The 27,699-nt window shown below is 39.9% G+C and overlaps 1 protein-coding gene across 1 annotated transcript; it reads left to right on the top strand.

The window, feature by feature from the left end:
* The first annotated feature begins 856 nt into the window (after positions 1-856).
* LOC114284202 (metal transporter Nramp7.2) lies at positions 857-5,872 on the top strand. The gene is made up of 13 exons (XM_028227093.2): positions 857-1,236; positions 1,367-1,445; positions 1,693-1,733; positions 1,918-1,996; positions 2,099-2,203; positions 2,419-2,528; positions 3,098-3,279; positions 3,400-3,469; positions 3,789-3,962; positions 4,042-4,146; positions 4,258-4,389; positions 4,498-4,593; positions 5,291-5,872. The coding sequence occupies exons 1-13, from the start codon at positions 1,102-1,104 to the stop codon at positions 5,630-5,632; spliced, it is 1,650 nt and encodes a 549-aa protein (XP_028082894.1). The 5' UTR covers positions 857-1,101; the 3' UTR covers positions 5,633-5,872.
* The last annotated feature ends 21,827 nt before the right edge of the window (positions 5,873-27,699 follow it).

The raw sequence follows: 27,699 nt of genomic DNA, 5'->3' as shown, positions 1-27,699 counted from the left end.
CATTTTATATGATTTTTATATAATGTTTCTACATTATTGCTCCAAGAGACAAGAAGTCTTCCACTAATAAGATGTTTTATCTTCCGATAGATTGTTTAGTTCAAAAAATTCCTAATTAGTTGGGAGTTCCTGATGGTTACTCTATTTCTAATTAATATAAAAAACTGCCTTATCCCAAGGTCTGAATTTCATGTTCATATTACTTAATTCATGAGTTTGGCTTTGACATGAGATTAATCTCTCGTAGTTTATATTTATTAAATAGTGGATTTTGATCTTTCTGTTTGGTCAGTGCATGCAATATGGTCAAACACCAGAAATCTGTCTTATTATCGCAGAGGATACACAATAGTTTTTAGCATCAAGGTATCAAATTTGGCAACATTCTTTAACGTTATATTTAGATCGTAAATTTGAGCAGAAATTTAAAAAGAAAAAGTGAAACATGAATAGAATATAGTTATATTTCACTCACATATTCCTTTTCACTTTTCCTTTTCAAATCTCTATAAAAATCTATGATACAAATACAACTTAATAGAATAAAAATGATCATTTCTTGGCGCATTGATATTACAGAAATAGTCCCTCTGCAAGCAAGGTAAGTTTGTGACCCCCGCTAAACCTCACAATAGCAAAAGATTCGTGCATATGGGAAGCTACCATTTTTTTTTTTTTTCACATTGTCTTGATCATCAACACTCTTTTTAACTGTTTATTGAGTTAGTCTGATGCAACTTTTCTTAAATTAAAAATTGATAATAAAAGCATTAAATTAAAAAGTACTTCTTCTCCTGCTTATAAATAAATAATATTTTTCAGCTTATTTAAGTTATTTCTGTCTTATAAAAAAATTATACAAAGTACTCCGCATAGGTTCCAAGCTCCGATAAGCTATAGCAAACAAACAGGATTATTATAGTTTTTCTCTATGTCATTGTCAATTAAATGAAACAATAAGGCTCGCAGGTGTCTTAGATGGTCCTCTTTGCATGTATCACTTTCATGATTCAAAACACATCAAAGATGCACTATAAATAGAGGATAGAATTAAGTAGAGTCTTAAGTTGCGCGCACACACGCACGCACACACACACAGAGATGGCAAGCCTGCAGCAGCAGCAAGTTACTGGAGGAAGCAATCGCATTGCAGCAGTTGATGTTGGGGAGTTGGAGATGAAGACTCAATCCAACGACACCTACGAAGACTTTGATCATGAAGAACAAAAGCACCGGGTACACACTACACAGTCTCTCTCTCTCTCTCTCTCTCTCTCTCTCTCTCTCTCTCTCTCTCTCTCTCATCTTTTGCTTCGTGTTATTAACTCCTGAAGAACATGTGTTTTTGTTTTTGTTTATGTTTTAGAAACCTGGTTGGAAAAAGTTTCTCTCATTTGTTGGCCCGGGTTTCCTTGTTTCATTGGCATATATTGACCCTGGAAACTGTAAGTCTGTCTGTAACTCTCTCCAATTCTTTTAGGAACACAGAAATTGATCACAAAACTCGACACAATCCACGAATGTGGAGCCCACAAAAGTTAGAAACCACCTTATATGAATGGGTTATATTTGGTTATGTCTTTTGTTTGTGTTCCCAGATTTAGTAACTCTGTTTCTCTGTCTTGGGTGTTTTTTTTTTTTTTTTTTTTTTTGGATTATTAACTAGACAATCCTTGGTTTTACATGACACAGTGGAAACTGATTTGCAAGCAGGAGCTAACCACGGATTTGAGGTAATAAATTATAATATGAAAATACCAGAAAATTTTCAAATTTATCAAGATTAAAAATAAAATTAAAAAAAAAATTTAAAAGGAGAGAGAAAATGCCCAACTTCTAAAGTTTGTGTTATAGTGAATAATTTGCATGCAAGATTGGGAAACTAATGAGTCCCCATTTCATATACTATATTTTCAGCTACTTTGGGTGATTCTTATCGGAATGATCTTTGCTCTCATAATTCAATCACTCGCTGCAAATCTTGGTGTAACCACAGGTACGCAAAATTTATATATATATATATATATATAATAACTAACAAAACAAGTACAGAATAATATGTATTATGATCCCTCAGTAAGTATTTTTGGTTTGCCAGGCAAACATTTAGCAGAGTTGTGCAAGATTGAGTACCCAAAATATGTGAAGTATTGCCTGTGGTTGTTAGCAGAGGTCGCTGTCATAGCAGCAGATATTCCGGAAGGTACGACCTCTCATAAATAAATGGTGACCAAAGAGTAAAATCTAAAGTCTGACTTTATCAAATTCACTTATGGAAATGTAGAATTTTGAGTTTTATCTTTTTTATGATTTGACTGATCATAATTAATGGAGACCAAATAAATTTCCCTTAATTGTTAGGAGACCTTTATGTTCATATGATATACTTAATTTTTGTTAATGTTTATTTTGTGGCAGTGATTGGGACAGCTTTTGCTCTAAACATTCTCTTCCACATCCCACTCTGGGCTGGAGTTCTCATCACTGGTTTGAGCACTCTCCTACTTCTTGGTCTGCAAAAATATGGGGTAATATAATAATTAATCAAATTTTTTTTTATTTTTTTTTTTTATTTTTTTTGTGTGTGTTGCCTCTCTATATAATAAAAACTTTCATGTTTTTTCTTTGTCCGACTAGATGGTCTAGACAACAGAGATTAACCTAAGACAACCAATTAAAAAAATATGACAAGTCGTTGACTTTTTTTTCTTTTTTTGATTAATTTACTTTTGTGTTCTCTTAATATTTTTAATAATATTCTTTTTATCTTGTTATATTCTTCACAAATACCTTCCAAAATCACTACACTAATGTTCATGTAGGTAAAATATGAAGAAGAGATTATAATTTATGCAAGATGTTTAATTTTTCAAGGTAGCATTCCATATAGCAAATCCTGTTTGATTCTCAAGAAAGAAAAAGAAACTGGAAGAAAATTAAAACATTAATTGCTAGATGAATTCTCCCTATACCCTTTAATTGATCAGTGATGAATCACTTTGATAGATTAATTCTCGGATATTTTTTTTTGGGACCTAATTAACTTCCTCATATGTTCTAATTAATTTTTTTTGTCCTCTTTAATTGGGTGGGTTAGGTGAGGAAGCTGGAAATGGTGGTAGCGGTGTTTGTGTTCATGATGGCAGCATGTTTCTTCGGGGAAATGGGTTATGTGAAGCCTCCGGCAGTAGATTTGATTAAGGGGTTGTTTATCCCTAAGATCAATGGTCAAAGCGCCACCGCTGACTCCATTGCTTTACTCGGGTCCTTAGTTATGCCGTACGATCCATCTCATCTTTTATATGACACATTTCTTGATCTAATATCAAATTTTCATCAATATTTCACTAACCAATGTTTTTAAATTTTTACTAATTCATGTATCTTATTCCTCAACAGACACAACCTTTTTCTTCACTCAGCTCTTGTACTCTCTAGGAAAGTACCAAATTCTGTCAGAGGCATAAATGTAAGCCAACAATGCAGAGTATAAATTTTACATTGTACATGTATATATTTAAATAAATTATATACACACAAATGAAAAATACTTTTCAAGATCTCCCGACCAAATTTAACTATATAGATACAAATGAATAGCATTAATTTTAGCGATGTAGAATAGATATCTTCTTCCTATTATAAAAAATAAAAATAAAAAATAAAAAAGGTATGGATTTTGGACAATAATTTGTTCATGGAAACTCATCAAATAACTGATACATTTACCATCAAATTTGCATAAAAATTATCTAAAATTGATGTCTTTGGATTTCTTAATTTCGCAGGATGCATGCCGATACTTCTTGATAGAGAGCGGTTTTGCATTGTTGATAGCATTTTTAATCAATGTTGCAATAGTCTCCGTATCAGGAACTGTTTGTTCAGCCAACAACATCTCACAGAACATCTTAAATCAATGCAACAATCTCACTGTTGACTCTGCCTCTTTCCTTTTAAAGGTCTAAACCACTATAGAAAAAACTCTAATTACATAATTAAGTATGAACTCTCACTGAAATTTTGATTTCTCATTTTCAGAATGTGTTAGGAAAATCAAGCTCAATCTTGTACGCCATTGCGTTATTAGCTTCAGGGCAAAGTTCCACTATTACAGGCACTTATGCTGGACAATTTATTATGCAGGTTGTGAATAATTTCTTCTTGTTTTATTTTTATCAGAAAATATTCTTACGCATTTGCATGATTATCGTTAATATGCAATATTAATGAGTTAATTCATGGTGAAATCTCTAGGGCTTCTTGGATCTTAAGATGAAGAAATGGAAGAGGAACCTAATGACAAGGTGCATTGCCATCACACCTAGTCTCATTGTCGCAATTATTGGTGGAGCTTCGGGTGCGAGCCGGCTCATCATCATCGCATCGGTTTGTCACTCGTTGCATACATTTTTTTTTCTAGTTTTTATTTACAAATTCAATAAACATTATGAATTATTTTTTGTATTGTTTTTTTTTTTTTTTTTTTTTGGGTAGATGGTACTATCATTTGAACTTCCATTTGCTCTCATCCCACTCCTAAAATTCAGTAGCGGTACCACCAAGATGGGGCCACACAGAAACTCAATATATGTAAGTTTTTTTGTTTCTTATTTTTATTTTGTGGTTTTAAATTTTTCTTCTTTTTTTTTTTAATTATATAAGATGTATAGTCTTAAGACTTGTTATTAGTTGTTAGTTATTTAGGGTGTAGAAAACATTGTTGGAAGATTAGTCTACAAAGCCCATAATAACAAATTCACAAATATGATATAAAATGTTGAAAGTGAACCCTCAACCAAACTTGAATAAAATAAAAAAATAAAAACCTCAAACAAACTGACCCTCAAACCATATAAGTAGAGGGTTGCTAAAATTTCATCATTTTTTCATCTCATGCATGAATCTATACCATAATATAATATGTATATATAGAATCCACTATATTCAAAAAAATAATAGAGTCTCATTATCTACTAGATAAGTTTGTCTTACATATGTACATATACATAGACTAGTATTTATTTTCAAGTGACAAAAATAAATAAATAAATAAAATTAAAATTAAAAAAAGGAAAAATTCAGTTGATAACATATATTATTTTTTATGAAACACAGAGCTTTAACAAAAGATACCACCCATTATAAGTTTACAAGTTTTTTTGCTTTCTATTATCAATGACTAATCAACTAATCCATTGATTTGAGTCTATGGGTCATTGGAATGAAAACTATGGTTAGGATTAAAAAAACCTGTATTTAACTAACCATTTGATGATCATGCATGCAGATTATTATCATTTCATGGATTTTAGGGCTTGCAATTATCGGTATAAACATCTACTACCTAAGCACGGCTTTTGTTGGGTGGATAATCCACAGCACCTTACCCAAAGTTGCTACTGTGTTCATTGGAATCATAGTTTTCCCAGTGATGGCTATCTATATCATCGCAGTGATCTACTTAATGTTTCGTAAAGATGCTGCTGTGACGTTCATCGAGCCAGCAAAGCACGACCCCAACATTCAAATGCGCATGGAGAAAGGGCAAGGCAAGTCTGAGGGGGTGACAGAATCCGATGACCATGTACCTTACAGGGAGGACCTTGCTGACATCCCGTTGCCTGAATAAGGATTGTGAAGTCAAGGGTGAAGCCCTTGAATCAACAGCTAATATGGATTAGCATTTGATCAACGAGCTCCTATTTTGTGATCATGAAGAGTGCAGTAGTATGTTTGATGTTGTTGAACATTCCTACATCAGTTTCACATGTACAAGAAAATCCAATAGCAATGTTATGATTGTATCATAAAGTGCACGAAACACTCTTTGTTTAAGAAATCAGATTCCCTAAAACTTGCTTCCATGCAAGACGACAAAGCTCTTTCAAGATGTCGTGAATGTCTTGCACAGTTCAATAATCAAGCTGCAAAAAGTATCAAACTACTCGAATTCGACTAAAAATTTCAATATCTAACATTTTATCTATAAAAGTCAAACTAAAAACTCGTTTTAAAAGTGAAACAACTCAAACTTGGGCCAAATAAAGCTCATTTCAAATTGACTCACTAAAATTTTCAAACTAAATTTAAACAACAAAATACTTGGCTCAGCTACCCATCACAAATATATATACATATACACTCGGCTCAACTCTTTTACTGCTTAGATTACCCTGCTTGCTGGAACAAGGATCATTTCGTAGAACCAGAGGAAGCATTCAAAGCTACAAGCATTAACAATACCACATTCCCTTGAAATATAAAGAGACATGCAAACGGAACACACTCAATGGAAAGTCAAAAACTATTCAACCACTGATCAATCAACACCTAGAGAAAGAACAATTATATTATGCAATGAAATGAACACAAATCATCAAATAAGACTAAATTGCTCTAATTCTTTGCATTATCTGTACAATAGGTAGCAACAATTTTAGCATCCTAATCAATTTCTTCTTTATCCTTACAATTGAATGTGAAGACTAACTGTAGACGTCCCCGAACGCCCCGGGAGGGTGAGTCTCGTTCTGTTCATTTGGGGTTACTACAGGTCGGACTCTCAAATTGTCACGGTTCTTAATCTGAACCAAAGAGTCCAAACCCAGCAAATCGTTTTGAGAAAACAGATTTTGAAAGAAGTGCCAAACATGGACTGCTTTGCCAAATACAGAGTCGCCACTTAAATATTTTATTTTGGGAAAATTTAGGAAACCCTGACTCGTTTGCCTAAAGCCACGTGTCCGTCATCACCAAAGTTGCCTCGGCTCGGGAACTTGGGTACGATTGGGGAAGGTCACTTCGTGAGCACCCCCGCTCGCCCGATCAAAGATCGGCCTCTACTAACCATGATATCTATTTTTGAAAACATTATGTGTTCTTATTCCGGTTATTAGCCTAGATTACTATGTGATGCGCACAGCATACAAGTATAGACTGGGTCGCCTGAATTGGAACAAAACATTTCATGTTTGTTTGTTTGAAAATGGTTTGATGATGCTACTCACAAGTAGGCTAAGACGTGGATTTGCCACCCTCGGGTGGGCTTAGAAAAACGTGATTTTGCCACTATCTAGTGGGCTTTAAAACACACATTTGATGAATTGTTCCAATCCAAATAACCCAACCTTCACCCACAAGCATTCAGGCAGTTATATCACATAAGCAATTAGCCTCATGGTAAGCATGCTATTCATGGCAGTCACTCACACGCATGCAAGGATGCTAAAGCATAAAACTCACCGAGTACTCCAAGCCAAAAAAGAAGCTGATTAGAAATCCATGCATGATCCTAATTATACAGAAATGCCTAATGCAACACATGCAAAAATGCAACTATAGCAGGCTCGGCTATTCTAGACATGGCATATGAAATGCTACAGTTAACATATATTCAACTTGGAATTGAAAATACAATGCAGTTAGTATGATGCGCCGAGCCCGGTGCATGCAATACAGATGAATAAATGCAAACATGCTGTCATACTGTATGCTAATTGAAACATGCCCTAATCTAACCATCATAAGCGGATAAATAAAAGGGAGAAAGACGTGGGGTTGGAAGACATACATCACACGCACGCACACTTATTACAATTACGCCCTCGCGCAGAGGGTTCGAATGAATAGTACAGTCCAAATAATAAAGTCCAAATAATACAGTCCAAATAATACAGATTCTTAATTAATTTACAAATTTAACTAAGAAAGCTGTAAACTGGCATGCAAGCCAGGGACTGCCTTGACTCTTCTTCCGATGATGGATGATGCATGTCTAGGCTGCCTTGCGCGGAAATCCACAGCGATGTCCCGATCAGCCTCTGTTTGCAATTTATTCTTGAAAAGCGCGCCAAGCCCCGAAAGACTGTTGATTCTTGATTTGCTGCAACAGAGAGCAGGAAAAGGGCATGGCAATGTATTTTCACAAATGTATGCATGCCTCGATCCTCGTGCCACCAATCACGCATCTCGATGTATGATGGCCGAGGAGTCGATTTGCATTACTCAATATAGAATGAATGCACATGAAAACTCAACTAAAACCTAACTCCATCATGGATGATCCGGAGTGTCGGTGACTTGGAATTGAGACACGTTCCGTCACTCGGAGTACGAAACGTACCTCGTTTCACGTGCTCGGGCTAACCCCTATCCCAAGCACGATGCAATATGCATGATATGCATGAAATGCAACTAATATACAACCTAGCATGCACAATGCTATGAAATGGCATACACGATGCACGAGATGACATGGCATACACAATGCGCTAACATATAACCTAGCATACGCAATGCTATGAAATGAAATGGCATACACAATGCATAATGAACTTACACCAACACAAGTGGACCTCAGCCGCACTCACATAGGAGGCCATAAGACGAAAATGAGACAACTCGGAATGCGTGCACACATGCACGCAAACCGATGACCGAACCTAAGGCACGAAATGGCACTCTAACAAGACATGGCAAGGCATGAAATATGATATGCAAACATGCAGATTTCAGCGCTAAAATATGACCCGAAACAGCCCCGAATCATGACAATATAGCACCCGATGCATGAAGTGGTCCCGAAACGCAAGATTAAGCACATAAAATGACTTGTAGCTACATCAAGCATGCATTATTTGTACATGAGGTATGAAGACAGATTTAAGGCAGCACCAAAACAAGCATTTTTACAGTTTTAAGCAAGACCAAACAGCAAACACAAATAGGGCAAAACTAGCATGCAAAAATAGCCCTAAATGTGAGATAAAGAAGCAAGTCACGTCTGCAGGCCTCAAACAGATGAGGGCCGTTCAACAATGCTGAAGAGGGGCCCAAAATATTGTACTTCACAGTTGATGGCCGGACCCAAAACAGTATGCAAGAATGCTCAAAATGCTATGCAAAATAAGGCCAAAAAGAGAGATATAACACAAAGTATATAAAGGATGCCTCAAACAATGAAAGACCCTTAATGAAACATGAAGAGGGGGTCAAAATAAGGTCATTTGTAGTTCGGACCAGAACCCAAAAACAGAAGCAAAAGAGGCTAACAAATCATGAAAAAATATGGCCAAAAGAGAGATATAAAGGCAAGTGATAAATGAAAGCCTCAAACAGCAATGAGACCTTCAACAATGTTGAAGAAGGGCTCAAAATAAGCTACTCTTCAGTTCATGACAGAGCTCAAAACTGTTTATACATAGGCTAAAAATGCTATACAAGAAGATGGCATACAAGGGAGATAATGAAGCAAGTGCAACAAGGAGACCTCAAACAGGTAAATACCCTTAAACAAACATGAAAATTAGCTCAAAATAAGCCTAGTTCTAGTTAGGGTCGGAGCCCAAAACAGCAAGTAAAAATGACTTAGAAAGCATGCAAAATAAGCTCAAAAAATGGGAAAATGGAACTTACCCTTGTAGACCAAGTCTTGACAGCCTCTTGGCTTGAGTTGCAGCACTCCTAGGCTCTGAAGAACAACTTCAAGTGGCTTCAATGGAGTTTGGAGGTATGGTGCTAGGTGGTGGTGTAGAGAAGGGTGTTGGACTTGAGAGGTTTTGAGCTTGGGAGTGTGGAGAAAGAGAGATACAAAGCAAGAGCTTAGGGGGGATTTTTTGTAACCCTTAAAACCAGAGCTGGAGGCTGGTTTATATAGGCAAAACGAGGGAAAAAAAAGGGGGGGGGGGAAACAATTCAAGTTTCCCTCCAAAATGGCAACCCCCTCCCGAATACAAAATCTGGGGAAAAGGAATACCTATTTGTAATGTACCAACCCTGAGGATCATGGCCAGCCAGTTTTCTTGGGCTTAGGTGGCCGGCCGGCCACCCCCTATGGCCGGCCGGCCAAGGGTCAAAAAGGTCAATGAAGATTAGTGGCTGGCCATGCCATATTAGTGGCCTCCCATGTGTGCACAACACAACTATGTGGTCAAAAATTGGAGAAAGTGAACCAGGAGAGAGAAAATGCCATTTTTAGGAGGGGTTCAAAAGGGTCAAACACAATTACTAGCCGACCATATGATATTGGTGGCCTCCCAGGTGTGTACAACACAAATATGTGGTTTAGAGCTGGAAAAAATGGCCTTAAGGTGGTCAACATTGGCTTTCAAGTGAGAAAAATCGGGCGACGGAGGGCGATGAAGGGATAAAGTTGGCTGACAGAACAATTACTGGCCTTCCATCCTTCTATGACCTTCCTAGCAATGAAACAGAGGTCCCTGCCAAAAATGAACTAAAACCGATGCAAAATGAAGGTTCGGGGGCTGAAACGCGCAGCCTGGGGCCTCGAAAACTGACTGTTAGGCACCGGAAGTGGTGTTCAACCACGAAGTTCGTCTCTCGGACCACAGTGTCCCTCGAAAGGGAGTAAATGAGATGCATGCCAAAAACTGAAGCAAACGGAGGTGGTTAAGCGGTCCCGAACCGAGGCACACGGCCAACGGCTCCGAAAAACCGAAAACCGGACTCCAAACGGGCAAAATGGCCTATGACCACGAAACGTAGCCTACGGCCATTGAGAGATGATCTACGAGACCTCTCCCTCCCTTCGGGAAGAGAAACAGAGAAAATCGAGCCTGGTTCGCAAACCGAGGCAAGGTATGAAAGAGTTCAGAAGTCCGGAGACAAGGCTCGCAGCCGAGACTATGAAACTTTTGAACGAGCACAATATGCAACATCACCGAGCGCTCAATCGGTGACGTCTGAGTCTTAAGGTCGGTCAAAAATGGGGTGTCTACAGTTGCCCCTCTTTGACAGAACTCGAAAGTCACACGTGACGGGAGTGAATGTCAAAGCCCAGAGATGACCCATTTTTGACAAGGCCGAAGACTTACACAAACATACAAAATAACAAAGATGTGCCCACAGGCATGCCCGCAGGCAGGGGCAAAATGCAAAATGATATGCACAAAGCCGAATGTAACCCATGATCAATGCAAATGCAGCAAGCTGTAATGATGCACATATTCACCATAGATGCAACAGTTTTATGCAAGAATGTGAAGCGAAACTACATTTCATGCAGTTGAAGAGTACAGAGAATGATTGAATTTTCGCTATGTCTCACACGGAGAAGATACAATACCTGCGCGGTTCGTCTGGTCGCACCAGCCTCAAATGAACCGTACATACAATATCGTGCCTCATGGTGCTGGGGATCTCTCCCTTCTTCTTGGTTGAACCACAGGTACTACTTTTCTCCCTGACTATGGTCGCAACTTTCCCTATTCTCCAACAGGGTGACAGACTAGGTTGATTCAGTATCCAGAATTGAGGCGCATACACATGCTATCTCAATCTATGGGGTTGCCATACAGATTTCAAGCCGAGGATATACCCCTAGGTATTTAAATCAGACTTTAGTGTCGGAAATCCCGAACCTTTGCGTTCTAAGCAAGAGCCATTCGAACTCTAGTTTCCACCGTCTCAGTTGGTCTCCTAGGAACTCACCGCAAACACAAGCAGGTGGCTATACCAGACCACTGGAAGTCGTTCGGGCACGACAAACACCAAAGGAATTGCACCTTTAGAGGATTTAAGGTCTCCTAGACCAGGAGTGCACAAGATAGTGCGATGAAATGCAAGTGCGATGCGTAGAATGGCACGAATAATGGTGCAGGATTTAAGGTCTCCTTAGACCGGACGATAAAACAGATATGATGCAATGGATGTAACAAATGTGATGCAATAGACAATAGATGCGATGCAACAGAGAGTACAACAAATGCAAAGGGTGACATATTCCAGCCACGCTGGACTCGTGAGTGGAGGCAGAACAAAGAAAATCAATCAGGAGCGCGTTCCACGCAACCTAAGATAAGTTCCAAACACGCTGAAATCGTGTGAGGAAGGGGACACTCAAACCACGCTGAAATTGTGAGAAGAGGTCTGAAAACAACCGCTCAAGTGCGCGCACAACGCAACCTGAGATAAATTCCAAACACGCTGAAATCGTGTGAGGAAAAGAACACTCTAACCACACCGAAATCGTGAGAAGAGGTCTGAAAACAACCGCTCAAGTGCGCACACAACGCAACCTGAGAAAAAATTCCAAACACGCTAAAATCGCGTAAGGAACGGGACACTCAAACCACGCTGAAATCGTGAGAGGAGGCCCAAAAACAACCGTCCAGGTGCGTACACAACGCAACCTGAGAAAAATTCCAAACACGCTGAAATCGCGTAAGGAACGGGACACTCAAACCACGCTGAAATCGTGAGAGGAGGTCCAAACAACCGCCCAGGTGCGTACACAACGCAACCTAGGATAAATTCCAAACACGCTGAAATCGCGTAAGGAACAGGACACTCAAACCACACTGAAATCGTGAGAGGAGGTCCAAACAACCGCCCAGGTGCGTACACAACGCGACCTGAGAAAAAAATTCCAAACATGTTGAAATCGCGTAAGGAACGGGACACTCAAACCACGCTGAAATCGTGAGAGGAGGCCCAAAAACAACCGCCCAGGTGCGTACACAACGCAACCTGAGAAAAATTCCAAACACGCTGAAATCGCGTAAGGAACGGGACACTCAAACCACGCTGAAATCGTGAGAGGAGGTCCAAACAACCGCCCAGGTGTGTACAGAACGTAACCTAGGATAAATTCCAAACACGCTGAAATCGCATAAGGAATGGGACACTCAAATCAGGCTGAAATTGTGAGAGGAGGTCCAAACAACCGCCCAGGGGCGTACACAACGCAACCTAGGATAAATTCCAAACACGCTGAAATCGCGTAAGGAACGGGACACTCAAACCACGCTGAAATCGTGAGAGGAGGTCCAAACAACCGCCCAGGTGCGTACACATCGCAACCTAGGATAAATTCCAAACACGCTGAAATCGCGTAAGGAACGGGACACTCAAACCACGCTGAAATCGCGAGAGGAGGTCCAAACAACTGCCCAGGTGCATACACAACGCAACCTAGGATAAATTCCAAACACGCTGAAATCGCGTAAGGAACGGGACACTCAAACCACACTGAAATCGTGAGAGGAGGTCCAAACAACAACCGCCCAGGTGCGCGCACAACGTAACCTGAGATAAATTCCAAACACGCTGAAATCGTGTAAGGAACGGGACACTCAAACCACTAGGGGTGTACACGGTTCGGATTGGTTCGGTTCTGAGAAAATCCAAGAACCGAACCGATCCTAACGGTTCTGTGATTTTGAGAACCAGACCAGACCGTTACACTTGTAAAACCGGACCAGAACCAAACCGAAAAAACGGTTCGGTTTCGGTTTGGTTTACGGTTCCAAAAATTTCTATTTACAAGAATAAATTGTTAATATTAGCAAAATAATTACTCAAACTAATTACATTTAACTCTTGATAAAACTAATAATATTAAGGCATTACTTAATATTACATATCTATACCATCCTAATATCATTAAAATTATAAAAAACCAATTAATAAAAATAAAACTTGATAATATATTATATATATATATATATATATGTTTTAAAATTCGGTTCGGTTCGAACCGCGGTTTTCTCATAAAATCCATTAACCGAACCGTTTTTACGGTTCTCATATTTTTTAATCCGAAACCGAACCAATTCTTAATGGAACCAAACCAAACCGTATGATTCGGTCTGGTTCGGTCCGGATTACCGGTTTGAACGGATTTTTGAACAGCCCTACAAACCACGCTGAAATCGTGAGAGGAGGTCCAAACAACAACCGCCCAGGTGCGCGCACAACGCAACCTGAGATAAATTCCAAACACGCTGAAATCGTGTAAGGAACGAGACACTCAAACCACGCTGAAATCGTGAGAGGAGGTCCAAACAACAATCGCCCAGGTGCGCGCACAACGCAACATGAGATAAATTCCAAACACGCTGAAATCGTGTGAGGAAAAGAACACTCTAACCACGCTGAAATCGTGAGAAGAGGTAAACAACTCGGGAGCGTGTTCCACGCAACCTAAGTTGAGTCCCGGGGGACAACGATCCTAAACGCTGCACGGCGCAAAAGGATATAAGATAATACAAGATGCAAATAAACGCAACAAGTGCGATGATACAATACATGTTACAAGCAATGTAGAGCATGATGTTTAGGGAATGCAATGAATAGACAAAGTGGCACTCTAGAAAGCACTTTATGGAGTGAGTGGCGGTAAACCGCTTTACTCTGACGGGGAACGGTACTCAGGGAGAGCACTTCTGATCGCTATTCTGGCTTGAAACAGTGAAACAGTCAACACAGTATTCTGTTCAATTTGAACACACAACTCGTATCGGCATACTGCTCATTCTGAACATGTAGCTCAAAACACAGTATTCGGTTTACTCGGCACATAGCTCAGTCTGAACAAACAGTCCGATCTGAAAAGGTGGGATGTAAAAACGGAACCTGTAGAAGTTGAAACAAACTCGGATGCTCCAAATTTTCCCTCTTTTCTTTTGCTTTGCAGTCTGGAACCCATATAGCTTCAGATAGGTCCTGGTTTTACTGTTCTCACATGACCTAGGTAGAACCCTACATTTTTTTTTTCTTTTTTTTTCTTTTTTTTTGAAAGAACAAAATCTTGTTTTGCACAAATGTAGAGAACGACACGGCACTTCTAAGCACAAAACGATTCATTTTGAAATTGAGAAATGAATTCTTAACCGGGTATTGAGCCTACAACTGACCACAGCCAAAAAGACTGAACAACGAAAAACAAAAGGTAAACAACCTAAACACATCGAGACACACTCGGAACGACTCAAAGCAAGAATTAAGACAAACAAAACAAAAGACACGACACAAAGACGTGTTACCAAGACGAGAGACTTCTCAGTTTGCGAGGAGCCAGTTTCTCCGGGTATTGTTTCCCACCCTTTCTTATTTGTGATTCTCACATCACTCGGCCCTCAGGCTCGGCTTTTCTCACAAAACCCTTTTTCTCACTTTTTCTCTCAGCACACATCTCTCTATTCTTTAATCTCTCATTTTTTATCCCTCCTCTGGGTGGTTGATGGATAAACAAGAAGTTGCGGGCTCTTGCCCCTAGCATTCTGCTAGATTCTCTTTCTTCTGCGCACAGCTAATGAATTCCTCCCACAGAGGAATTGCACTACAACTGGGTGTGTAGCAAATCTGCAGCTGACATCGGCTGTCGATGCTCTGCCGGGGAGTTTGGATGTGGTTAGATCTGCCCAGATGAGGGAGTGGGATATCTTGATCCATTCCAGTTCGTGATTCGCACTCGGCTTGATACCTCGTTGCTTGGAGGATGAGAGAGCTTTCAGCTCCTTTGTTGACAGTTTCAGCCGTGCCCTTTTCTGGCAGGGAGAGTGCCCTTCTTGGCCAGTATGGTGCCCTTTCTGGCAAATGCACTGACAACGAGGGGGAAAGACAGGAAGCATGACTCAACTATGCCCCTAGTTCATTATTTCGACCATTTTTTGTTTTTGACGTTCTGCTAAAACAATTTTGACCAACATGAGATTTAGATTAACACACTTGTTCGATTTTTGATTTGAAATCATGCAAGTTAGGTTATGAGCACTGAAAATTTTCCTTTTTTGGGTCCAAGAAATGGTCTAGTTTGGGAAAATGAAATAATTTTCGAGAAATTAGTCAACCTCAGTAAAAATTTTCAAAAACTATTTTTGCAAACGGCCACTGCTCAACGAGCACGGAACCTACTCTTGAGATGCACAACCTCATATCCGAAGGAAAATTGCCCCTTGCCTGAAGGACACTGCTTGGCAACGGAAAGTTGCCCCTTGTTTGAATGACGCCGCAGCATACTGAATGGCAACAGAAAGTTACCCCCTGTTTGGATGATGCCGCAGCACATTGTAATCAGTCCTTAGAGTGACGATCATAACCGAACCCTCGGATACAGAGAAGGAAAAGATGATCAAAACCATTACATGGACACAGTTGATTTGGATTGTTTTACGGCTGGACTTCAGAATGAAGTTGCCTACGTATCCCAAAGATGGGAATCAAGCCTTACGTAGTTCGGGGTTAAGGTACACTCGGGTATTTAACCTCTCCTTTTTGTGCTCTAACTTTTGCCAAGGCGCCTGTTGCGGGTTTTCGACCTTGCGAGCTTTGTTTTTCTTTTCTTTTCAATTCTTTTCATTTCTTTTCTTTTTTGATTTTCTTTTTTTTTTTTTTTTTGCATTTTTCTTCATTTTTCTTCTTTTTTTTTTCATTCTTTGCACTTTTCTTTTTTTTTGTTCTTTTTCTTCTCTTTTTTTTTTTTTTCTGGCTCTAACAATTGCCTGGGTCGCCCTTCCGGGTCTTCGGCCCAGCGAGCCTCTCAAGGGTAAAAGTGTAGCTTTGTCCATGTTCAATGGTTTTGAGATCCTGAAGTCGTCTGAATCTAGAAGAATGGCTGTTATTTGCTGACGAAGTAGAAGTCCATCCAATGGGGGCTGAATTTGCCCCTAGTGTTGTGGATAGGAACTCGGCAGTCCTTCAGCAATACTTTCTTCTTTCCTCCCTTCTGGGATTTGGCATTCTTACCGATCTTCATTGACTTGCGGAATGATCCACCTTTGGCTCTTCGAGCTGTCTGACATTTTTTTTTTTTTTTTTTTGCCCCTAGTTCGAAGGGTGCTTCTGACCTAGCTTCGCAAGCTTCTTTTGACGACATCTGGTCTTCTTGATCTGACTTCCTTGCCTCTTGTTCGAGGGCTGCTTTGAATCTGGCCACACAGGCCTCACATTGTAGTTGACCGTCGAACGTTCTGAATTCGAGTTCAAGGTTTTGAAAGCAGAGGGGTCGAGTCTCGAGGCTGAGAGCGATCCTAAGCTGCACAATCTCAAGAGCGATTCTACACAGGTCTTCGCAGGACCGCGCAAAACATTTTTTGAAATTTTTTAAAAAAGCGACCAGTCGCTCGCGCTGAAAACAGTGTAGAACCAATCTGGATCAAGCCAGGATCCTTCCCAGTACTCACACTAACAAGCATGATTTCATTCATTAAGGGCTTAGCACGCCTTTCTTTCTCTCGAATGATCAAAGTTTTGCAAAACCCGAGGAATTCCTTCCTCTTCGTTTTCACCGCAGTGTTCGAAAAGTTTTGAAAAACTTAGGTCGATGCAATGAATTGAAAGCACAGAAAAGACACAGCTTCTAATCAAATACTGCCATCTCATTTGGAATTTCTGGTACAACTGGCACAAGGCAGAAGCAAATGCGAGAGCGTGAAAATCACTGCTGTTTCATTCAAAATCTGTTGGCACAACTGGCTCCCTGACAAAAACAGACTCAAAACAAAACGAAAAGACAAACACAAAACAAAATGGTGATGCCCGAGGCAACACCCCGTGGAATCACTCGACTCCTATACAACAGGACTGACTCGATACAACAAGACAAATCCAAAACAAAAGAGACTGACTCAAAACAAAAAGACAGACTCAAAAACAAAACAACAAGACTGACCCAATACCCAAGTCAGAATGTAGCTTTCGCCAAATGCTCAAAACGGTGCGTGCCATACGCCACATCCGAGGTAAACCGCGCGCCGCCCGTAGGTGGTCGAACCCTTGATCACATACTTGCATTATCCTCGAAATCCAATAACCCGGTGGTGACAGACTTTGCCGAGCTTGGAGGGAGGATGACTTCATTGTCAAACAAATCTTGCACTTCGTGGTGGAGACGGAAGCAGTTGTCGGTGGTGTGACCGGTTTGTTGATGGTATGCACAGTACTGGGTACCATCATGCTTAACTGGAAGGGGACTCGGGAGAGGCCGAGGCTCGAGGGGTTTGAGGTGCCCTTCTTTGACGAGGATTTGAAGGGCCTTAAACAAAGGCATGTAGAGGCCATGGAAGACCCTGCGACCTCGGGGCGGATACTTCGAGGTTTGCTGAATTTTGCCGGACGCACTCGAAAAAGGGTCGGCAGGTGCTGCCTTGGCTCTCTGATCTTTTCTAGGTGTAGGGTTAGGATTGGAAGGAACTGTTTTGGTACGACGGTCCCCATCTCGATTTTCCTTCTGGCTTAAACTGCTCTCGGCCTGGGTGGGGAAGATGTCATCCACAGTTTTTACAGCAACATTGAGTACTTGTTGCTTATTCAACCCTTTGGCTTTCAGAGCCTCAACAGCTTGCTGGAGTTGTTCATAGGGATCAATGTCCATTTTCATCTTGTTCTTTCCACTAGCCTCAGCTTGGTGGAAAGTTTGGGTTGCTTGACCAGTACGAAGTCCGGCTGTTGTTGACATATCATTGCCAGAGCTTGAGACAGTTTCAGGTTGGCTGAGCTCAATTACAATTCGCCCCAGTTGCGGGGGCTCCTGCGGTATGAAATTCCTAGCATACGATGCATTTGGTGGCGGAACCGACATTCCGCAGGCTAGATCCGCCACAGATCTTTGAAGGTCACCAATCATTCCCATCAACTCGAATGTGGTGGGCTCACGGGTTTGAAATAACTGGGGTTCCCAGATCGAATGTGCGGTAGGTGACTTGGGTGGGTGTGGCACTTCAACATCGGTATCACCCTGCAATGTGATTCCTTGGTCTGATGCGGCTACCATAACCACAATTTCTTCCGAATTTTGCGTCATCACGAGTCTGCTGAGCTGATCGGAGGTGATGTGACTGGTGACTGACGGATCTGAAGAATCGATGAACCTTTTCCTGTCTTGCCTCAGCAAAGGAGAACACTGGTCGCTCTGAACCGAGTCTCTGAACCTTGAAAGAGAAAACATGCAGCATCTCAGCCCAATCCCACCAATACAGACATGAATATAACTGAATAACTGCATTCGACCACTGATCACTGTTCCCAAAATTACTACCCCCAAAACTGAATCTGATACCCGCGGATAACTGATTCTGAAAATGCTGAACTGGTACCCACAGGCCTAATGCCCAAACTACTAAACTGCTGCCCGCAGGCCTGATGCCCAAACTTGTAGATTGATACATGCATCCCTATAGAGACGCACTCTAAAAGCACATAGCAGACAAGTGAGAGCCAAAACACCCCTATGTTGGGGTAGGGTTTCCCTGTCCTATTTTGTCAGGAGCTAGGGTTTCAGTACGCACACAGCGGCTTCAAACAACCTATATCGGGTAAGCAACCTGTCCTAGTTTGGAATGGTCACTATGGATTCCGAATATGCACTAGGTCGAATAGTTAAAAGGGTGCCCCAGTAAAACTGGGGTTTGTGTTCCCATACTGGCAGAGCCTACAACCGGTCAGCCTTATGGTCATGTCTCGACAAGACAAGCCTCCGGCAAACCGTTCAAGAATAGTAGATGGCAAACACGATGTCCTAGGCGCACCAATGCAAATGCAATGCAAAGAAACACACAAGTGTAGTCAAAACAAGATATCATGAGTTCGAGTCAAGTTCTCTAAATCCCCAGCAGAGTCGCCAGAAACTATAGACGTCCCCGAACGCCCCAGGAGGGTGAGTCCCATTCTGTTCATTTGGGGTTACTACAGCTCGGACTCTCAAATTGTCACGGTTCTTAATCTGAACCAAAGAGTCCAAATCTGGCAAATCGTTTCGAGAAAACAGATTTTGAAAGAAGTGCCAAACATGGACTGCTTTGCCAGATACAGAGTCGCCACTTAAATATTTTATTTTGGGGAAATTTAGGAAACCCTGACTCGTTTGCCTAAGGCCACGTGCCCGTCATCACCAAAGTTGCCTCTGCTCGGGAACTTGGGTACGATTAGGGAAGGTCACTTCGTGAGCACCCCTGCTCGCCCGATCAAAGATCGGCCTCTACTAACCATGATATCTATTTTTGAAAACATTATGTGTTCTTATTCCGGTTATTAGCCTAGATTACTATGTGATGCGCACAGCATACAAGTATAGACTGGGTCGCCTGAATTGGAACAAAACATTTCATGTTTGTTTGTTTGAAAATGGTTTGATGATGCTACTCGCAAGTAGGCTAAGACGTGGATTTGCCACCCTCGGGTGGGCTTAGAAAAACGTGATTTTGCCACTATCTAGTGGGCTTTAAAACACACATTTGATGAATTGTTCCAATCCAAATAACCAAACCTTCACCCACAGGCATTCAGGCAGTTATATCACATAAGCAATTAGCCTCATGGTAAGCATGCTATTCATGGCAGTCACTCACACGCATGCAAGGATGCTAAAGCATAAAACTCACCGAGTACTCCAAGCCAAAAAAGAAGCTGATTAGAAATCCATGCATGATCCTAATTATACAGAAATGCCTAATGCAACACATGCAAAAATGCAACTATAGCAGGCTCGGCTATTCTAGACATGGCATATGAAATGCTACAGTTAACATATATTCAACTTGGAATTGAAAATACAATGCAGCTAGTATGATGCGCCGAGCCCGGTGCATGCAATACAGATGAATGAATGCAAACATGCTGTCATACTATATGCTAATTGAAACATGCCCTAATCTAACCATCATAAGTGGGTAAATAAAAGGGAGAAAGACGTGGGGTTGGAAGACATACATCACACGCACGCACACTTATTACAATTACGCCCTCGCGCAGAGGGTCCGAATGAATAGTACAGTCCAAATAATACAGTCCAAACAATACAGATTCCTAATTAATTTACAAATTTAACTAAGAAAGCTGTAAACTGGCATGCAACCCAGGGACTGCCTTGACTCTTCTTCAGATGATGGATGATGCATGTCTAGGCTGCCTTGCGCGGAAATCCACGGCGATGCCCCGATTAGCCTCTGTTTGCAATTTATTCTTGGAAAGCGCGCCAAGCCCCGAAAGACTGCTGATTCTTGATTTGATGCAACAGAGAGCAGGAAAAGGGCATGGCAATGTATTTTCACAAATGTATGCATGCCTCGATCCTCGTCCCACCAATCACGCATCTCGATGCATGATGGCCGAGGAGTCGATTTGCATTACTCAATATAGAATGAATGCACATGAAAACTCAACTAAAACCTAACTCCATCATGGATGATCCGGAGTGTCGGTGACTTGGAATTGAGACACGTTCTGTCACTCGGAGTACGAAACGTACCTCGTTTCCCGTGCTCGGGCTAACCCCTATCCCATGCATGATGCAATATGCATGATATGCATGAAATGCAACTAATATACAACCTAGCATGCACAATGCTATGAAATGGCATACACGATGCACGAGATGACATGGCATACACAATGCGCTAACATATCACCTAGCATACGCAATGCTATGAAATGAAATGGCATACACAATGCATAATGGACTTACACCAACACAAGTGGAGCTCAGCCGCACTCACATAGGAGGCCATAAGACGAAAATGAGACAACTCGGAATGCGTGCACACATGCACGCAAACCGAGGACTGAACCTAAGGCATGAAATGGCACTCTAACAAGACATGGCAAGGCATGAAATATGATATGCAAACATGCAAATTTCAGCGCTAAAATATGACCCGAAACAGCCCCGAATCATGACAATATAGCACCCGATGCATGAAGTGGTCCCGAAACGCAAGATTAAGCACATAAAATGACTTGTAGCTACATCAAGCATGCATTATTTGTACATGAGGTATGAAGACAGATTCAAGGCAGCCCCAAAACAAGCATTTTTACAGTTTTAAGCAAGACCAAACAGCAAACACAAATAGGGCAAAACCAGCATGCAAAAATAGCCCTAAATGTGAGATAAAGAAGCAAGTCACGGCTGCTGGCCTCAAACAGATGAGGGCCGTTCAACAATGCTGAAGAGGGGCCCAAAATATTGCACTTTACAGTTGATGGTCGGACCCAAAACAGTATGCAAGAATGCTCAAAATGCTATGCAAAATAAGGCCAAAAAGAGAGATATAACACAAAGTATATAAAGGATGCCTCAAACAATGAAAGACCCTTAATGAAACATGAAGAGGGGGTCAAAATAAGGTCATTTGTAGTTCGGACCAGAACCCAAAAACAGAAGCAAAAGAGGCTAACAAATCATGAAAAAATATGGCCAAAAGAGAGATATAAAGGCAAGTGATAAATGAAAGCCTCAAACAGAAATGAGACCTTCAACAATGTTGAAGAAGGGCTCAAAATAAGCTACTCTTCAGTTCATGACAGAGCTCAAAACTGTTTATACATAGGCCAAAAATGCTATACAAGAAGATGGCATACAAGGGAGATAATGAAGCAAGTGCAACAAGGAGACCTCAAACAGGTAAATACCCTTAAACAAACATGAACAATGGCTCAAAATAAGCCTAGTTCTAGTTAGGGTCGGAGCCCAAAACAGCAAGAAAAAATGACTTAGAAAGCATGCAAAATAAGCTCAAAAAATGGGGAAATGGAACTTACCCTTGTAGACCAAGTCTTGACAGCCTCTTGGCTTGAGTTGCAGCACTCCTAGGCTCTGAAGAACAACCTCAAGTGGCTTCAATGGAGGTTGGAGGTATGGTGCTAGGTGGTGGTGTAGAGAAAGGTGTTGGACTTGAGAGGTTTTGAGCTTGGGAGTATGGAGAAAGAGAGATACAAAGCAAGAGCTTAGGGGGGATTTTTTGTAACCCTTAAAACCAGAGCTGGAGGCTGGTTTATATAGGCAAAAAGAGGGAAAAAAAAGGGGGGGGGAAACAATTCAAGTTTCCCTCCAAAATGGCAACCCCCTCCCGGATACAAAATCTGGGGAAAAGGAATACAGATTTGTAATGTACCAACGCTGAGGATCATGGCCAGCCAGTTTTCTTGGGCTTAGGTGGCCGGCCGGCCACCCCCTATGGCCGGCCGGCCAAGGGTCAAAAAGGTCAATGAAGATTAGTAGCCGGCCATGCCATATTAGTGGCCTCCCATGTGTGCACAACACAACTATATGGTCAAAAACTGGAGAAAGTGAACCAGGAGAGAGAAAATGCCATTTTTAGGAGGGGTTCAAAAGGGTCAAACACAATTACTAGCCGACCATATGATATTGGTGGCCTCCCAGGTGTGTACAACACAAATATATGGTTTAGAGCTGGAAAAAATGGCCTTAGGGTGGTCAACATTGGCTTTCAAGTGAGAAAAATCGGGCGACGGAGGGCGATGAAGGGATAAAGTTGGCTGACAGAACAATTACTGGCCTCCCATCCTTCTTTGACCTTCCTAGCAATGAAACAGAGGTCCCTGCCAAAAATGAACTCAAACCGATGCAAAATGAAGGTTCGGGGGCCGAAACGCGCAGCCTGGGGCCCCGAAAACTGACTGTTAGGCACCGGAAGTGGTGTTCAACCACGAAGTTGGTCTCTCGGACCACAGTGTCCATCGAAAGGGAGTAATTGAGATGCATGCCAAAAACTGGAGCAAACGGAGGTAGTTAAGCGGTCCCGAACTGAGGCACACGGCCAGCGGCTCCGAAAAACCAGAAACCGGACTCCAAACGTGCAAAATGGCCTATGACCGCGAAACGTAGCCTATGGCAACTGAGAGATGATCTACGAGACCTCTCCCTCCCTTCGGGAAGAGAAACAGAGAAAACCGAGCCTGGTTCGCAAACCGAGGCAAGGTATGAAAGAGTCCGGAAGTCCGGAGGCAAGGCTCGCAGCCGAGACTCTGAAACTTCTGAATGAGCACAATATGCAACATCACCGAGCGCTCAATCGGTGACGTCTGAGTCTTAAGGTCGGTCAAAAATGGGGTGCCTACACTAACAATAAAAATACAAAGAATAATACTATATGCACCAATTGATATACCAATTGGTGTACTAACAGGTTTTGGGTATTTGTAATTGGATAATGGGTGAGGTCAATAATAATGTCGTAAGATAAGTTAGTACATTAGTTAGCACACTAATTGATGCATGTAGCACCACCGAAATACAAATTACAATTGACTGCAACATGAACCAACCAATTAACTGGGCCTCTGAAAACTACCGCTCCAAGTGACTCCTTCCAGATTAAAACTTGAGAATGTGGCACAGACAAGTTCACGGCTATATCCGTATCACCCTATTTTATTCCCTCCTTTAATATGGAAAAGGAGAGAGAAGACTTAATTAAGTTAATAAAACTACAGACATCCAATACTGAATTGCTTTTACCTAATTTTCAACCTAAACCAGAGCTAGTCCCCAATACAAGCCTCAGCATCGGATGATTGAGAGCAGGCTGAGCATTTGTTGCAGCATTGAACATAGCATTAGGAGCCACCGACGAGGATGGGTGTAAAGGCATGAGTGGCAGTCGTGGCCCAAGTCCATACATTTGCTGTCGGGCCATGAATTGGGGATGGATTGGTTGGTTATTTCTGTACCCAGAAATGAATGGCTGAGAGAATATTGTGAACGGAGTAAAATGCGCTAAACTTGGGGCAGTTAAGTTGGCATAATCCCATCAACTCTGAGTGAAAGAGGTTTTTATAATCCACATTCACTTCTTAATTTAGATTAATTGATAAATTATGCAGAATTGATACAAAAATATCATCATTATGAACCAAAACAATAAAACATGAAGGGCATGTTTGTTTGAGTGGACATGTGCTTGGGATTGGATTAATAATCCAATAAAATTATTAATCCGATATTTTGTTAAACAATTGAAGTAGGGACTAATTATTTTAAACTTAACTATTAGTTAAGATAGGATACATAATCCAACGGATTCATAGTCCTAGGATTATTAGTCATGGGAATGCTAATCCAGTCCGCCCAAACAAACATGGCCGAATAGTGGTGGTGATATAATTTATCAGCAAACCTCATAAGCAGAGGAGGAAATGACACAGAAAAGCTCAAGAAGGATTTACACCATATACACACCAATTTTATTGTAGTGACTAATAACATCAGCAAATTATCTGGTAAAACCTAACAGAAGCCACTTCATCCTAACACTAATAACTAAAAGCAAACTAGGGATGCAGTACTTTGAACTGAAATCATCATCAGCAGTTTTATCAACATCTGAAAGACAACCTACCCCTTAAAATTGATTCTATATAGAAAATGCCCTCCCTAGAACACTTACGCCCCGTTTGTTTCACTGGATATAAAATGGAGGATATAATATGATGTGAAATTTAGTCAGGATATATAATAAATAGGATATAGGTATTGGATAGTGTATCCCCCAAGTCATGTTTGTTGACTTGATATATAAGATTGGATATATGTTATGCATGTTTGTTTTACAATATATATTGTGGGATATAATAAGTAATTTTCAAGATTGCCCTCATAATATTATATTATATTAAATTAAATTAAATAATATTATATTATATTATAAATTCAAAATTTATATTAAATTGTATTATATTAAATTAAGTTCAATAATATTATATTAAATTAAATAATATTATAATATATTAAATTCAAATTTTGTATTAAATTAAATAATATTATATTAAATTAAATTAAATTCAATAATTATATTATATTAAATTCAAAATTTATATTAAATTATATTATATTAAATTCAAAATTTTATATTAAATTATATTATATTAAATTAAATTCAATAATATCATATTAAATTCAATAATTATATTATATTAAATTCAAAAAAATATATTAAATTATATTATGTTAGATAGACAAAAGGGTAAATTGGACTTTTTACATCATATCCCAACCAAGGAGATATGATATAATGGGGGGGTATTGTATATCCTCCACTTTTGAGAGATATACAATCCCACCGGATATTATATCCCCTTCAAAAAAAATTACAAACATGGGATATATAGACCCCACCGGATATAATATCCAATCCCAATCTTCATATCTCCCAATCAAATAGGGCCTTAAGGTCCAATGCCTATAGACTCAATCAATCAATGGGCAGGGAGGGCTTCAATTGTAACCCAATTAGTCCAACATCTACTTTGGCAACTTCAATATACATTCATTGTACCAAAAGCCCAGTTAGAAAGAAATCAACCATTTATTATACCTAGACAAACAAGGAAAACCTAAGAAGAAAAAGAAAAAAGAAAAAGATGCAACTAAATACAATAGTTTGATATACACTAAGTATGTGTTTGGTTGAATGATTTGATGCAAAGTTGTAAAAAGCTTTCCTAAGGCTCGCCTTGAGGCTAAGGCAAAACGCATCAAGACTTTGATTTTTAGGCATTACTCCCCAAAGGCTTGCGCATCATAGTTTGAGACATGCGCCTTAGGTGCGCTTTGTACACTTTTTGCGCATAAGCATGTGAGGAGTATACACATGAAAAGGTTGCCTTGGGCTTTTGTTAAACTTAGTCTATTAGATTGTTTAAACATAAAAAAATAAAAAGAATCCCTTTTTGCAACTATATTCTACAGGAAAAATTAAGTAAATGATCAATTAAGAGAAAAACACAATTAATGGCCAAGTGAGAAGCTCAATCCCTAAAATTAATAATATCAATTTCACTTTCAGTGAAGGAAAAAATTTTTCTATGCAGTAAAACGTTCAACGCCTTAACGTAAAAGGTATTTACACCTTTATATTTAATTTTGTTTTCATTTTTTTTACTATTTTAAAATGTTTAATTTAATTTTTAACTAAATATTAAAATTTGAAATTTGAAATGCTTACATCTCAACGCCATGAGTCTTACACTAAAACGCCTCAAGCTATGCATTCGCCTTTAAAAATTTTGATTTGATGAGGAAATAGAAAGAAAATGAGAAAGAATTGATATGATTCAAATACCAAACTAAGTTCGGTTGAGTTGGGAAACGGAGAAAGAACCAAACACAGTCTAAGTGAACTCAGAAGGTAAAAAGTGAGATTGCATTTCTCTCTCACTTTTTTTTTTCCCCTTGTGTTTTTCATTATAATCAAACAAAAACTAGGATTGCATTTCCTTTTCCTTTTTCATTTTTCTCATCAAATCCTCCAACCAAACACAACCTCATGATACAATAGTACAAATTATGAAAAACTAGGTTACAATTGAAGCCTAAGGCAATGCCCATGCAATTTAATTGAAAGAATCAATTATTCATTGAAAACATTAGAATTAGGAAGAAACATAACATTAAAGTTATGAATAACTAAAGTCTTCACAAAATAAGAACATCCCAACAAATATACCTGATGATTTATAATATTATTTGAATTTCACGCTCTTCTATTCATGATCTGCAAACAGTTTTGCCTTTATTGCAGTAGCAGCAAAGCCAGTTTTGGCAACAGATCTCACCTTTTCAGCAATTATTGGAGCAGCCTAAACCATTAGACCATCTCCAACCTTTGCGAGTTTTTCATCTAATTTGATTCTCAATTTGAGTAAAAGGTTTAATTTGATATCAAATACTGCAATTCTTTTATCAATTTTTTTTTTTAAAATTCTTCCCTTATCCCAAATTTTCTTTTTCACCAAAATTGAATTCTAAACACACATAAAATTCATACCAAAAAAAATGATAATGATGTGGCGATGTCATTATTGTAAATAAATCCATCTTCAATGGTATTTTGTTTTAAAGTGACAGGTCTCCAATAATAAGCCACATCATTATGTATGAATTTTTTGGAAAACTTCTACCTACACTGCAAAACTATCTCCTTACCCTCTTAAAATTTTAAATTTTCATTTTATTTTTTTACATTTTTTATAATATCATTTCTATTATCGCCCTACCATTCAATCTTCTCTTTACACCCAAACCTTGCAAACCCTAGTTTCTTTACCTCCACTCTATCACCACCGTTTCCACCGGCCTACCACCGTCACCGCCACACCGCCATCACTCCACCACCTTTCTCCTCTACCCAGGCCCTCTCCGCCTCACCCATTTCCTCCACC

Source organism: Camellia sinensis, chromosome 3 (genome assembly GCF_055761805.1).
Source record: "Camellia sinensis isolate YWXY chromosome 3, ASM5576180v1, whole genome shotgun sequence".
Classification (NCBI taxonomy): domain Eukaryota; kingdom Viridiplantae; phylum Streptophyta; class Magnoliopsida; order Ericales; family Theaceae; genus Camellia; species Camellia sinensis.
The sequence above is the reverse complement of the archived record's forward strand: the minus strand, read 5'-3'. Positions and strand labels throughout refer to the sequence as shown.

Excerpts from the sequence above, each read along its gene's own strand:
- LOC114284202 (XM_028227093.2), top strand. The coding sequence starts at position 1,102 with ATGGCAAGCCTGCAGCAGCAGCAAGTTACTGGAGGAAGCAATCGCATT. Across the intron at positions 4,390-4,497 it reads GGCTCATCATCATCGCATCG|ATGGTACTATCATTTGAACT; the intron begins GTTTGTCACTCG and ends TTTTTTGGGTAG. Across the intron at positions 4,594-5,290 it reads CACACAGAAACTCAATATAT|ATTATTATCATTTCATGGAT; the intron begins GTAAGTTTTTTT and ends TCATGCATGCAG.